This window comes from Pogona vitticeps, chromosome 5 (assembly GCF_051106095.1).
Source record: "Pogona vitticeps strain Pit_001003342236 chromosome 5, PviZW2.1, whole genome shotgun sequence".
NCBI classification, from domain to species: Eukaryota; Metazoa; Chordata; class Lepidosauria; order Squamata; family Agamidae; genus Pogona; species Pogona vitticeps.
This window is the reverse complement of record NC_135787.1, coordinates 21,388,939-21,404,181: the sequence shown is the minus strand read 5'-3', so window position 1 is coordinate 21,404,181 and position 15,243 is coordinate 21,388,939. Positions and strand designations below refer to the sequence as shown.

The following is a 15,243-nucleotide window of genomic DNA, read 5'->3' as shown; positions in this document are numbered from 1 at the left end:
ATGGCACCTCATGGTAATGAACTATCTGAGGATCTGAAAAAAAGAATTGTTGCTCTACATAAAGATGGCTTAGGCTATAAGAAGATTGCGAAAACCCTGAAACTGAGCTGCAGCACGGTGGCTAAGACCATACAGTGGTTTAACAGGACAAGTTCCACCCAGAACAGGCCTTGCCATAGTCGACCAAAGAAGTTGAGTGCCCGTGCTCAGTGTCATATCCAGAGGTTGGCTTTGGGAAATAGACGTACAAGTGCTGCCAGCATTGCTGCAGAGGTTGAAGGGGTGGGGATGGGGTCAGCCTGTCAGTGCTCAGACCATACACCACACACTGCATCAAATTGGTCTCCAGGGCTGTCGTCCCAGAAGGAAGCCTCTTCTAAAGATGATGCACAAGAAAGCCCGCATACGGTTTGCTGCATACAAGCAGACTGCCATGAATGTCTGGAACCGTGTCCTGTAGTTCGATGAGACCAAGATAAACTTATTTGGATCAGATGGTGTCAAGCATGGTGGTGGCAACCAAGGGAGGAGTACAAAGACAAGTGTGTCGTGCCTACAGTCAAGCATGGTGGTGGGAGTGTTATGGTCTGGGGCTGCATAAGTGCTGCCAGAACTGGGGAGCTACAGTTCATTGAGGGAACCATGAATGCTAGCATGTACTGTGACATACTGAAAGAGAGCATAGTCCCCTCCCTTCAGAGACTGAGCTGCAGGGCAGGATTCCAACATGGTAGCAACCCCAAACACACCTCCAAAATGACCACTGCCTTGCTAAAGAAGCTGAAGGTAAAGGTGATGGACTGGCCAAGTATGTCTCCATACCTAAACTCTATTGAGCATATGTGGGGCATCCTGAAATGGAAGGTGGAGGTATACAAGGTCTCTAAGATCCACCAGCTCTGTGATGTCATCCTGGAGGAGTGGAAGAGGACTCCAGTGGCAACCGGTGAAGATCTGGTGAACTGGTTAAGGCAGTGCTGGAAAATAATGGTGGCCAAACAAAATATTGACACTTTGTGCCCAATTTGGACATTGTCACTTAGGGATGGATTCACTTTTTTGCCAGCGGTTTAGAAATTAATGCCTGTGTGTTGCGTTATTTTGAGGGGACAGCACATTTACACTATTATACAAGCTGTATACTCACTGCTTTACATTGTAGCCAAGTGTCATTTCTTCAGTGTTGTTACATGAAAAGATATACTAAAATATTTATGAAATGTGAGGGGGTGTACTCACTACTGTGATATACTGTATATTATTAAAATAGTATTTATTTATAAATAATATATATAATTTATATATTATATATAAATAATAATGTTTGTTTATAAATAATGTCTGGTTGATGTGACAAGCACTTGGTGGCATCAGCTTCTGTTTCTCGTACAGGAAAGTTTACAAGAACCAGATGTAAAAAAAATGCAGGTGTTTTCAACTTGTTGCATCATCATCAAGGGAACCATGAGCCCAAGTGGCAGAAATCCACACAGTTAAAAGGCAATCCCCAAGTCTCTTCTTTCTTATGAGCCCTTAGGGAGATACCACAAGCAACTTAAGACGAGGTGACAGTATGCTTACGACAGTAGAAGATGACATAAGCAAATCAATTAGCTGCTTTTCAGCTCTGAATGGCTACATGTGAAGGAAAAGGAAAAACTTGTGGTTTGTGATATAGAATATTAAAAGTGCCTGTAGCTAGGCAGTGTTTTGCTGCCCTAGAGCAAATGATGTCTCTAAGACATTTTGTTGCTTGAGGGAAAGGATCCCTAGGTGATGCCCCATTGCTTGGGGGCATACAAAAGCCAACTAAACTGCCTGTTCAGATTTTTTTTTAGCAATGTGAGAGGACATTGGTAACATTAACAGCTATACTATATAGTGATATATGTGCTTGGAAGTTCTGTCCTCATTGTGGGGCTCATATGTGCACACAGTACTATATACTGTTTATTGCCAAAGAGTATGACACTTACCTTAATCTCATAAATCAGTGGGGCATAATTTTGGACTGTAAGTAATGGATTTTAGATTTGTTGCTTTCACATCCTGCTTGTCAGAGTCCCTAGCTGACCATCCTGCGAGCTGGGCTAGAGAACGGTTTGGTCTGATCCAGCTTAAGTTTGATTTAGTTTTTATATTATATTCTTATCTGTTCAACAGCTTGCTTTTCCCCATCAGTGGACTTCTAAAATCACAGACAAACGCACGCAATCTTTTTCCTGAACCTTCACACAGTATCTTAAATAAACATCCCTTTTTAGCTGTAGCGGGAAGATAAATTTTTTACTACAACAGTTCCTCTGCTATCAGTTTGTTTCCAAGCACCTTTCAAACTGGTTATGGTGACCTGTAAAACACTATATATCTTGGGTCACAGTTGTCTGAGGGACCATCTCTCAGTGGATGAATCTGCCAAAGTCTTAAGATCTTCAGTTGAGGCCTTCTTTCTTTCTTTCTTTCTTTCTTTCTTTCTTTCTTTCTTTCTTTCTTTCTTTCTTTCTTTCTTTCTTTCTTTCTTTCTTTCTTTCTTTCTTTCTTTCTTCCTTCCTTCCTTCCTTCCTTCCTTCCTTCCTTCCTTCCTTCCTTCCTTCCTTCCTTCCTTCCTTCCTTCCTTCCTTCCTTCCTTCCTTCCTTCCTTCCTTCCTTCCTTCCTTCCTTCCTTCCTTCCTTCCTTCCTTCCTTCCTTCCTTCCTTCCTTCCTTCCTTCCTTCCTTCCTTCCTTCCTTCCTTCCTTCCTTCCTTCCTTCCTTTCTTTCTTTCTTTCTTTCTTTCTTCCTTCCTTCCTTCCTTCCTTCCTTCCTTCCTTCCTTCCTTCCTTCCTTCCTTCCTTCCTTCCTTCCTTCCTTCCTTCCTTCCTTCCTTCCTTCCTTCCTTCCTTCCTTCCTTCCTTTCTTTCTTTCTTTCTTTCTTTCTTTTCCCCCCTGCCCTATGCCCCTTTTTGGCAGATTTGATGAGGCTATGAGAGAGGGGTTTCATGGTTATAGTTCCCCATGCTGTAGAATTCTCTTCCAGGGAAGGTTACACTGGTTGCCTCAAGGATCCATGTTACCTACATTCAAATTATATTGTTGAAATGAATAAGGTTTGGGATAACCAGCTGTACATTTGAGAAGGAAGTAAAAGAGTTCAGTTCTTCTAGTATTCAAATCAAATTCTTGTACTTAAAATTCTCAAGCCTGATAGACCTGGCTTTGATTGGTGAATCTCAGGTACTGTATCCTTAAGCCTGGAGATTGTGTATCCATGGTCTTTGGTACAAAGAAACTGAATTTTAAGGGTTTTCACTTGACAGAGTTAGTTATACCAGGCCACTAGCTTAGCTTTAGTGTAGGGATCATTACTGCCCTCTTTTGGTGATGGCATGAATAACATGGTGTAATAGAGTTCCATTTGAAGACGATTTAGTTTTACTGTAGTTTTAATGCCATTGTGCACATAAAATATTGCACCATCTTCCATCTGTACATATTGTATTAGCAACCCAGCTAACAAATGGCAGGCTGTAGGCCGATCACTTTTTTCCACTTTTCCAAAAGTTTGTGCTAATTAACCACTAGTCCTTTGCAGTTAGAAAATATTTTTAGTTACCTAGTGCTGGATGGAAGGCAGTAGCTTGGAACTATTGAAACAACAGAAAACACTTTCACTATTTTAATAATTCAGAAGAGTTTAGGGTTTGTAAAAATCAATCCTACACAAATTTAATGGTACAAATTCCAGTGGCTTTCTTCGACATTTTGTTGCTAAACATGCTGTTTAAAATATGACAACCAAAAAAGAGCTATTCCATTTGAGGTGCCAGTCTGTAGTTTCTTTTCTCCAGACCTATGATTAAATGGTAATGCAGCGTAATTACTGGCCTGCTTTTTTAAAAAAGTTTGATGTGAACTGTAAATAACTCTGAACCTCACTGAACTGAAATGCCAGTTCTGAATTAAATATGGTTGCAGTAGTGGAATGAGAGTCTACACTCTTTCTGTTTAGTAAACCACACTTAATGGAATTTAAAAATAAAAAAACGAGTGGAATTTTTTGTTCGTGCTGTTGAGTGTGGTTGCACAGTAAAAAGTAGGGCAATTTATACAAATGTATATGTAACTGCCCTGCTTTTACATATATAATCCGTCAGACAATAGTAAAAAGAAGAAACAGTATTTGCATCCAAAATTATCTGCTCAAAAACCTGACGTGAAGAGATGAGGTTGTTAGTGGTAAAAAGAAGAACCATTTAGTCTATTAAAATGGCAGAAAATAGTTTTTCTTTCTCAAATTCATGGCTGAAGAGAGAGCTCCACATAACATCTGCCTCACAAAATGGAGGTTAAGCAACAAGAACTAATTGAAAAACAAAATACCTCAGAGTGAAGAAGATTAAGCACCTAGTGGCAGAAAGGAAAGAGTGTTGTTGATTGGTTGCTTAAGAGCAAGTGAACAAAAAAGTTAGTTTTCTTAGTTTTTTTCTTTCCTAACTGATAATTTGACCAACTGTGTTAGTAATTAAACCATGCGCAACATGCTAGGTTGCTATGTATTTCAACACATGCAAACACATTCCTTTTGAGAAGTTCTAGTTTGGTTGTGTAGATTGAGAAAATTGTGCAGTAGTAGACGGTTGAGTGAGTGTGATGAATGTCAAGTGCTTAGTCTTACTGATGGTGTCTCCTTCTTGCATTTAACCTCACGTCTCCTGTGTAATCCCTCAAGCGCTCTTGGCCTGTGGTTCCCAACCTTGGGTAAACCAGGTGTTGAACTGTAATTCACAGAAGCCTTCACCACTAGCTGTGATGGACAGGATTTCTGGCAGCCCAAGGACATCTGGGTTAACCAAGGTTGAGAACCACTAAGTTACTTGTTCTCAAACAATGGCACACATACCACCATTGGCATGCATAGCATGAGGGATTCAGAGGTAACCTAGTATAGGTGAGTTGTCAACGACGTTGATCCACTTTATAGCTATGCTTTTTGTTGTGTTTTTTCTTTATGATAAAATCTATTCCCAATAATTCTACTAAAGTATTGTTTTCTATTGGTTGTTGTGGGTTTTTCGGGCTCTTTGGCCATGTTCTGAAGGTTGTTCTTCCTAATGTTTCACCAATCTCTGTGGCTGTCTGAAGATGAGGACAGTACTCTGTGCTCCGGTGTAGTTTGTTTGGGAGCTGAGTATTTATGGCTGTGAGATCAGCTTTTGTCCTTTTCAGGAGATGGGTGATTAGTGTGTCTTGTTGTGGGTGTATTGTTGTGATAAAGAGAAGAGATTATCTGTCACTGTGATTGATGGGTGTCATTTTGTGTGTAGTGATCCCCAGTCCTTGTGGCTGGGTAGAGTTGGTTGACCTTTTGCATTCTGTATTTTTCAGAGCTGGGAGCCAAGTTTTGTTGAGTTTCAAACTTTCCTCTTTTTGTTGAAGTTCTGCTGGTATTTGTGGATTTCATTGGCTTCCCTGTGCAGTCTAACGTAATGATTGCTGGTGTTGTCCAGTATTTCAGTATTTTGAAATAGAATTTCATGTCCATCTTGTTTTAGGGCAGGTAAAGAACATGGTGGCCAGGACAGGAATGCTAGGACCTGTTTATAGTGGAGATAGTGCAAATTATAGAGGGTGGCATGAGGGAAGGGCAGTGACAGCAGGAAAATGTGTGAGAAAAGGCTGAGGCTGTGCACACCTGATAAGATTAGGCCAGTTATTCCGAAACTCTTGTTACCAGATATTGTTGGGCTTTCATTCTTAAAAGCTTGAAACAGTGTGATTGATGGTTAAGGATTCTGGTATGTAGCCCAGCATCAACTGGGAATGAAAGATTGCATGATTCTCAGTGACTTTTTATACCATCAACCATGATGTGTATCCTTCTGGGCCTTCTCACTGGGATGGGACCTGAAGGCAGTGTTACAGTGGCTCCAGTCCTTCCTAGAGACCTTAGAACAGTGGTGTCCAACCCTGGCCCTCCAGATGTTCTTAGACTACAGCTCCCAGAAGCCTTCACCACCACCTCTGCTGGCCAGGATTTCTGGGAGTTGAAGTCCAAGAACATCTGGAGGGCCAAGGTTGGACATCACTGCCTTAGAATGTCATGCTGGGGACCTCCTGTTTGATGCCGTTGCCATGGGTCTATGGTGTCCTGTCCCTCAGAGTCTTGTTTTGTCCAAAATGCTGTTTAACATCTACATGGAGAGAGGTTGTCTGGAGTTTTGGGACTCAGTGTCACCAGTGTGTGAATGACACCCGACTTTGGCTCTCATTTCCATCTAAATCTGAGGAAACTGTTTGGGGTTTAGATTGGTGTCTGGTGTCATTAATGGACTGGATGAGCATGAAAAAACAACAACACTTAATCTAGACAAGGCAGAGGTGATCCTGGTCAGTTGAAAGATGGATCAGGGAATAGGGTTCAGCCTGTGCCAGATGGGATTACACTCCCCCTGAAAACATAGGTTAGCATTTTGGGTGTGCTCCTGGATTAGTCCCAGAGACTAGATGCCCATGTCTGCGTGATGACCAGGAGTGTATTTGCAATTACAGTAAAACCGTTTCACTAGCAGCACCCATTCCTTGATACATCTGATCTTACTACAGTGACACATGCTTTAGTTATTTTCTTTTTGGATTACTACGTGCTCTGTGTGGGGGGCTACATTTGGAAAGTTCTTGGAAACTTCTGCAGGTCCAAAATGCGGCAGCCAGATTGTTAGCTGGAGCTGTTTTCCAGGCACAATTCAAAGTTCTGGTTTTGACATAAAGCCCTAAACAACTAGGGCCAAGCTAGATCAAACAGATCAGCTCCCTTTATAAGATTCCCCAGGTTTTAAGATCATATGGGGAGGCCTTTCAGTCCCTATACCCTCACAGGCGAGTTTAGTGAGAGAGGGCCTTCTTTGTTTTGTTGTGCCCAAGCTGTGGATCTCCTTCCCATAGGTAGCCAGGCTGACCCCCTCTTTGTTGTCCTTCTGCAAGCAGCTTTGTTCTTCAGTATGGTTTTTTGGGTTGTTTTTTTTCAGTAACTAGGAGGGTGTTGTTTTTAAAATGAGACTATTGTTCTTTCGTTATTTTTAATGTGAAGGATGGATTTAAACTGTTGCTGTCTACTAGTTTTAATATATTTGTTTAATTGCTTTTAATATTGTAATTTATGGTTTTTAACACTTTGTTTTAATACTGCAAGCCACCTTAGATCCTGTTGAAGGGAAAATGGGGTATCAAACTTTTAAATGAATAAATATAATAAAATTCAGATTCGTTAGACTAGCTATTAATAAAAGTTAATGCTTGGCATTTAATATAGTCTGATGATTCAACTGTGCATCTCTACTGTAACATCTAGAAATGTATAGAAGAGGACTATACATGACGTGTAAGCTAATTCAAAGCCAAACTGTCTTGTTAAAATGTCAGGAAGCTAAAGGAGAAAACAATAGTACATGCAGTTTGTGCCAAGAATGGTGTTGTGTTCCCCTCTGCTGGCACCGCAGCGGCTGTTTAATTAAGAATCTTATTCCCCTAGCTGTGCGGAGAACATTGGTGTTTCTGGCACAGGCAGCGCTAAACAAACATGTTAACCATTTCTTCTGCAGTGGAGCTTGGTATTTCTCTGTCAGTCACTTGTGTGCATTGTGATGTTATGTAAAGCTATTAAGGGCTTCAGAACTCAGGCATCTCAATCACTCCTCCCCAACTTACTTTGGAGGTAAATTCTTCACTGTGTCATTTCCCAGCAGGATGTGTGAGCTTGGCAGGGGTGAACCTCCTCTCCAATTTCCTATCTTGCTGAAAAACCTGGCTTTTGGTGTAATGGTTCCATCCCTAACTGGATATCTGGCACACACGAATAACAGTCTGAAAATCACGAGTTGAAGGATCCGCTTATAATTTTTGCACCCATCATCTGCTTTATTTTCATGCTAGATATCACCTCTCGGTCTGAAAAGAATTCTGTGACATACTTGATGTAGGAGGCAGTTTTGAAGCACATGTCATCCAGTATATCTTGTTCTTGCAAGGGAGTAGCTCTGCCTTGAGAGTTCCTTTTTGCAAATAATGTGGGGCACATTTAGAATGATTGAAGTTAAATGTGGAACCAAATCTTTGTGACACTGTAGAGGAGTATGTATTTCTGTGTGGGAGTATATTGTTGAATTTTGGGAAATCCCAGGTATCTGAAGTACAGGAGTCCCTCTGTGTCCAGAGGTGATACAGTCCAAGAACTACCATACACGCCCCAAATCGCAGACAGTAGCAAATCTTGTATATACAGCAGCTGCCCATCACCAACCATTGGCTGTACCGACCATGAATAACAGGTGTTGAGCAGTTGAGGACTCTTGGCTGGGTGAAGTTACTATAGCAAGTAGAATTTTCAACGGTTCTTGCGTAATTAAATTGTAAACGTATGTTGGTACATGCATTCCTTTTTATGAGGCTGGACTTGTGCCTACTATAGATGTACTAGTTCTGGATTCACCAGAGCTTTTCATTCACTTTTCCATAATCTGAGCCACCCACAGTAGCATCAGCTTGGATCAGTATAATTACTCTGCAGCTGGCAAGGCAGGCACTCTCTAATGCCACTCCAATTTAGCTGCTCAGGGAAAGGGGGTTAAGCTGGGATAATGCTTCATGTTGATCCTTGAAACTGAGAGCGTCATCTCACTGGCTTCCAGCTGAGAGCAAGAAAGTGAAAGTGGCAGCATCACATGAGGGCTGCAAAGCCACTCTTACGTCACAGTGAATGGCTTTGCAGTAAACCCTTAATGGGGGGAATGTTTTTATCGTGCAGTTGTTTCCCAAAACATTACTATTGTCATCCCTGCATGCCTATGATTGTTGGTTTGCTTCTTAAGAGGGATATGTTTGCCCAATATTGCTGATTTGCCATTATGTCTGTTGCTAAAGATGCTGATCATTCTGTGTTGGGGATGCAAGACTAGGTGATACCTCGTGGGAAAGAAAAATAAAGGATAATAAGAGCAAACCACAGTTGCCATTTTTCTTGGGCATGAGTAGTTTAGAGAAAGTGTATTTTTCAAACCATTTGTTTTCTGTGCATCCAATACTAAGTTTAGCCTTTCTGGGAAATTTTCTTTTCAAGGATGAGGAAAAAAAATGAAATTTGAATAAAGGTTAAATTGCTACTGATCACAAAGTGGAAAGCACTTAACAATCTGGTACTGCATTAGCAGGGGTTTTTCTTCCCTAGTAGTCTAATAAATACAGAGTTCTTTTAAAAACAAGTTGATGACTAGTTGTAGAGTTAAAGAGTCGTCTTTATTAGGGCTAATGTGTTTATTTGATGTATTGAACCCACCTATCTTTATTCTTGCAGCTGTCCCGTTTCCTCCAAGCCATCGGCTTACAGCTAAGGAAGTGTTTGACAATGATGGAAAGCCACGTGTGGATATCCTAAAGGCACACCTTATGAAAGAAGGAAGGCTGGAAGAGAGTGTTGCTTTGAGAATAATAACAGAGGGTGCTTCAATTCTACGCCAGGAAAAAAATTTGCTGGATATAGATGCCCCTGTCACTGGTAGGTGCCAACAATCCTTAAGAAATAGCATCAGTTGTCACACATTGTAGTTCTAAAATATGCACTGTACAAAGTACATAAACTATTACCAGATTTCTGAGTGGTCACATCTTGAAATGGAGGTATTGGAATGTTGTGCTTTGGAATGGATTTGTGGTTTCTTTTATCTTTCCTCTATCACTGTTAGACTGGTTTTGAGTGTGACCGTGCTCTCCAGGACAGGTAGTAAATGGAAGATACTGCGAAAGTATACAGTGAATTTTTGAATCACTGTGACTCTTTCACTACATTCTTCAAGAGCATTCTTTAAACAGCCTTCAGATATTATCGTGTGCAAGAAAAAAAAAAGGAAGTTATAAAGGCACAACTACAAACAATTCCAACAAGGAAAAATAAAGGAAGACACCAAAATGTCGTTTCACAAAAAGCTCAGAGAGGACCTGAAAAGAAAAAAAGGACACTATATAGGAAGTGGAAGGAAGACAAGACTACAAAGGAAGAGTACAGATAAGTAGCAAAGAATTACAAGGATTCCATTAGGAAGGCAAAAGCTGAGAATGAGCTGAGGTTAGCAAGAGATGCTAAAATAACAACAAAAAATCTTCAGATATGTGCATAGTAAAAGACAGAGAAAAGAGTGGCTCAGCTACTTAATGGGAATATGAGAATGATAACATGAAAAAGAAGTGCTCAATTCGTAGTTTAGCTCGATCTTCTCCCAAAAGATAGCCTATACTCCTCTGGGCAAATGTGAAGTACAAAGAGAAGGGATTGGATTGCAGCTTGAGATTGATAAACAGTCAAGAATACCTTACTACTTTAAATGAGTTCAGATCCTCAGGGCTGGATGAACTGCATGCAAGGATATTGAAGGATCTGGTTGAAGAGATCACAGAACCACTGTGTGTTATTTTCTTGCAATCATGGAGGATGGGTGAAGTACCAGATGACAGGAGGAAAGCTAATGTTGTCCCAGTCTTCAAAAAGAAGGAGAACTACAGACCAGTCAGCCTGACATCAGTCCCAGAGAAAATTCTGGAGCAGATTATACAGCAGTCGTTCTGCAAGCATGTTGAAAACAATGCAGTAATAACCAGAAGCCAACATGCCAGACTAATCTTATCTCATTTTTTGAGATGGATGTAGATGTAATATATCTTGACTTCAGGAAAGCCTTTGACAAATCAGAATGACATTCCAATCTATCTATCTATCTATCTATCTATCTATCTATCTATCTATCTATCTATCTATCTATCTATCTATCTATCTATCTATCTATCTATCTATCTATCTATCTATCTATCTATCTGTCTGTCTGTCTGTCTGTCTGTCTGTCTGTCTGTCTGTCTGTCTGTCTGTCTGTCTAGCTATCTAGCTATCTAGCTATCTAGCTATCTAATTGGATTTGTACCCATCAAGCTAATTAGCTGTGGGCTGGATAGAACAAGTGTCAGGTGGATACACAGTTGGTTACAAAATTGTACTCAGAGAGTGCCTATAAATGGCTCAGTCTCGAACTGGGAGGAGGTAACAAATGGAGTATCCCAGGGCTCAGTCCTGGGCCCTGTGTTCTTCATCCTTTTTATTAATGACTTGAATGAGTGTGTGCAGGGAATACTTCACAAATTTGCAAATGATACAAAATTGGGTGGAATAGCTAATACCTTGGAAAACAGGAACAAAATTCAAAAATATTTTAATAGGCTTAAGCATTGGACTGACAACAGAATTAAATTTAACAGGAATAAGTGCAAAGTTCTACAACTGGGGGGTTGGTTGGGAACCAAATGCATAGTTACAAGATGGGGGATACTTGGCTCAGTAATAATGAGAATCTTGAATCTTGAAATTGATGTAGTTTAAATGCTGAATATGAAACAACATTGCAATATGGCTGCAAAAAAGGCAAATACTATTTCAGGATGCATTCGCAGAAGTATAGTCTCCAAATCCTGTGAGGTACTAATTCCCCTCTATTCAGCAGTGGTTCAGCCTCATTTAGAGTACTGTGTTCAGGTCTGGACACCATACTTTGAGATGGATGCCAAAAAACTGGAGCAAGTTCAGAGGAGAGCAACAAAGATGATCAGGGGACTGGAAACCAAGCCTTATGAGGAAATACTGAAAGAACGGGGCATGTTTAGCCTTGAAAAAAAGAAGACTGAAGGGAAATCTGATTGCACTTTTCAAATATTTGAAACATTTTCATACACAGGAGGAGCAGAATAAGTTCTTGATCATATCAGAGTGGAGGACATGTAATAATGGTTTCAAGCTACAGAAAGCGATTTCCTGAACTTCAGGAAAAACTTCTAAACTGTTAGAGCAGTACAAGGATGGAACCAATTACCTTGGGAGGTGGTGAGCACTCCAACGCTGGAAACGCTGAAGAGAAAATTGGACAACCATCTGTCAGATCTCCTTTGATTTGGATTCTTTCGTTGAGCTGGGGGTTGGACTTGATGACCTCATTGGCCTCTTTGAACTCAATTATTTTACAATTCTATGATTCTGTGACTGGCTAGGAATTCTTTTAGAGGCAGGAGTTCAGTTACATTTGGTCTTAACCAAATGGCCACGAGGAAGAGTGGTATCATGAAGAAGAGTTGAAATCCATAGAATCCTAATACAGTAACATTGTTCTGTTGAAACACTGGCATCTCATTTTCTATTTGTTTCCTGGACAGGATTCTTCCTCCCACTTTTATATTCTGGTCTAAGCCTAGACAGGTCTAAACAGCTAAACACAGTTCATCAGCCAAGCAGAGATGTATGATAAACATCCTGTTCCTCACGCCTGCTGGCTCTGTGAGTATCTTAATGGGAAGGCGAGGCCTGGCTTTTGAGCTCAGATGATTATTTGTGTACGAGTTCCAGATATTTCATTGCTCAGTTCTTGGCAGTGCGTGGATATGTGTATAAACAAACTTCTGTGTTTGCAATTTCCTTGGATTGTCATGGCACAAACATCTGTATTTCTGTTTGCCACTGAGCAAATATTTTTATTCCCCTTCATGGATTGCTGCCTTGTTGTGGCGGAGGGGCTTGAGTAATTCAGAGAAGCTATGGGCTATGCCGTGCAGGGACACCCAAGACAGACACGTCATAGAGGAGAGTTCTGACTAAATGCGATCCACCTGGAGCAGAAACTGGCAAGCCACTCCAGCATCTTTGCCAAGAAAACTCCATGGACAGAAACAAAAGGCTAAAAGATATGATGCTGGAAGATGAGCCCCTCAGGTCGGAAGGCGTCCAACATGCTACTGAGGAAGAACGGAAGACAAGTACAAGTAGCTCCAGAGCTAATGAAGTGGTTGGGCCAAAGCTGAAAGGACGCTCAGCTGTGGATGTGCCTGGAAGTGAACGGAAAGTCCAATGCTGCAAAGAAAAATACTACATAGGAACCTGGAATGTAAGATCTATGAACCTTGGTAAGCTGGATGTGGTCAAACAGAAGAGGGCAAGAATCAACATTGACATCCTGCGTGTTGGTGAACTAAAATGGATGGGAATGGGAGAATTCAATTCAGACAATTACCATATCTACTATTGTGGGCAAGAATCCCATAGAAGGAATGGAGCAGCCCTCATAGTCAACAAAACAGTGGGAAAAGCTGTAATGGGATATAATCTCAAAAATGATAGAATGATTTCAATGCAAATCCAAGGCAGACCTTTCAACATCACAGTAATCCAACTTTATGCACCAACCACCAGTGCTGAGGAAACTGAAATGCACCAATTCTATGAAGACTTACAACAACTTCTAAAACTGACACCAAAGAAAGATGTTTTTGTCATTCTAGGGGATTGGAATGCTAAAGTAGGGAGTCAAGAGATAAAAAGAACAACAGGAAAGTTTGGCCTTGGAGTTCAGAATGAAGCAGGGCAAAGGCTAATAGAGTTTTGTCAAGAAAACAAGCTGGTCATCACAAACACTCTTTTCCAACAACACAAGAGGCGACTCTACACATGGACATCACCAGACGGGAATACCAAAATCAGATTGATTATATTCTCTGCAGCCAAAGATGGAGAAGCTGTATACAGTCAGCAAAAACAAGACCTGGAGCTGATTGTGGCTCTGATCATCAGATTCTTATAGCAAAACTCAAGTGTAAACTGAAGAAAGTGGGGAAAACTATGACAGAGGGGATGACAGAAGACGAGGTGGTTGGACAGTGTCACCGAAGCTACCAACATGCATTTCACCAAACTCTGGGAGGCAGTGGAAGATAGGAGGGCCTGGTGTGCTCTGGTCCATGGGGTCACGAAAAGTCGGATACAACATAATGACTAAACAACAAAACAAAAAAATTATGAATATTGGAGCAAATAACCTGTAGCCCTTTAAATGTTGTTAGTCTGTTCAGCTCCCATCAGTCCTGGTCAGCATAGCCATTTTTACAAAGCACTGTAAACCACAGGGATTAATTTTTGCCCCAAGAATATCACTGTCTGATTCATATGCATTTGTACATGCAACGATATCTAGGTCACAAACCCAGCAAACTGCTGTACTGACTTAGTGACTTGTTTGTACGAGGAGTTAAAAATCAGTGGTGTCACGAAAAAGACCACTGATATTAAAAGACATTTAAAAAAAAAAACCCAACAAGGAAGAGAAAAGGGGATCACAACAAAATGTTGCTAAGGGAATTGATAAATTTATGTTTGTAAAAGAATCAGATTTTGTACTAAGTTAAAAAATCTTCTCACACAGTCAGTTTATGCCTTGATCTTTCCATCTTAATCGACTCCCACTTTTGGTGGTTTCTATTCTGCCCAGTGGAAAGTCCTTCTGTTCAAACCTTTACAAAGACAAAAGGATATGTTGCATTCTTTTTAGAGGGGGTTTGAGGAGAGCTTTTTAGAAGATTGCATTTCAGTATACACATGCCGTATTTTTCTGTGTATAATATTCCCCCACCTAGAAGATGCCTCCCTTTTCTAACCCAGAATTTACTTCTTTACAAGAAAGTGGAAGGGGGAGGGCAGGGAACTGCTTCTGAAGAACATGGAGGGGGAAAGTGGAGGGGGAAAGCTCTTGCAAGGAAAGTGGAGGGGGAAAGCAGGAATAATCAAAGCGCTTTGATTCCTGCTTCCCCCTCCACTTTCTAGTGAGGATAGTGCTTTCACCCTCCACTTTCTTCGGAAGAAAGTGGAGGGGAAAAGCAGGAATCACTTTGATGAATCGCTGTGATGATTCCTGCTTCCCCCTCCACTTTCTTCAGAAGAAAGTGGAGAGGGAAAGACAACCCTACATTTTTAATCTAAATATTTTAGAGAAAAGTATCATCTTATACAGGGAAAAATATGGTAATTGCTATGGAATATGCATTTCCCGCTAAATACAGTACCATTTATGTATGAAATGGCAGAGGGCAAGGAAGAAGGGAAAATCCTCTTGGGAATAATGTGAAATATAGAGCCTCTGCTTGTGTATGATGTATCAGTGGAATTTTAACTATGTAATATGATGCTTCTGAATGTCCTACTGGAGTCTGGACACTCCAGGTTGTTCTCAGCAGTTAGGTAAATCCAGTCACACACTGGGAGTCAAACTGGGGAAACAAAGTGAATGTGATCCAAGGATAGAGTCAAGGACATATTAAAAGTTAGGCATAGTGTAAGCAAGGAAGGAAGAAGAGTCAGTTTGAGAGCAGAGGTTAACTAGACAGTAGAAGTGAGCAATAGAGATGGGGGTATTTGTAT

At 40.8% G+C, this 15,243-nt stretch overlaps 1 protein-coding gene across 2 annotated transcripts in view; it reads left to right on the top strand.

Moving 5' to 3' along the window:
- The window catches only part of PPP3CA (protein phosphatase 3 catalytic subunit alpha), a 218,321-nt gene that overhangs the window by 90,056 nt on the left and 113,022 nt on the right, over positions 1 to 15,243 (top strand). For both annotated transcript variants that reach the window (XM_020805420.3, XM_020805421.3), the window contains exon 2: positions 9,325 to 9,525. In XM_020805420.3, the coding sequence (XP_020661079.1) occupies positions 9,325 to 9,525 (201 nt within the window). The remainder of the gene's footprint in view (positions 1 to 9,324; positions 9,526 to 15,243) is intronic.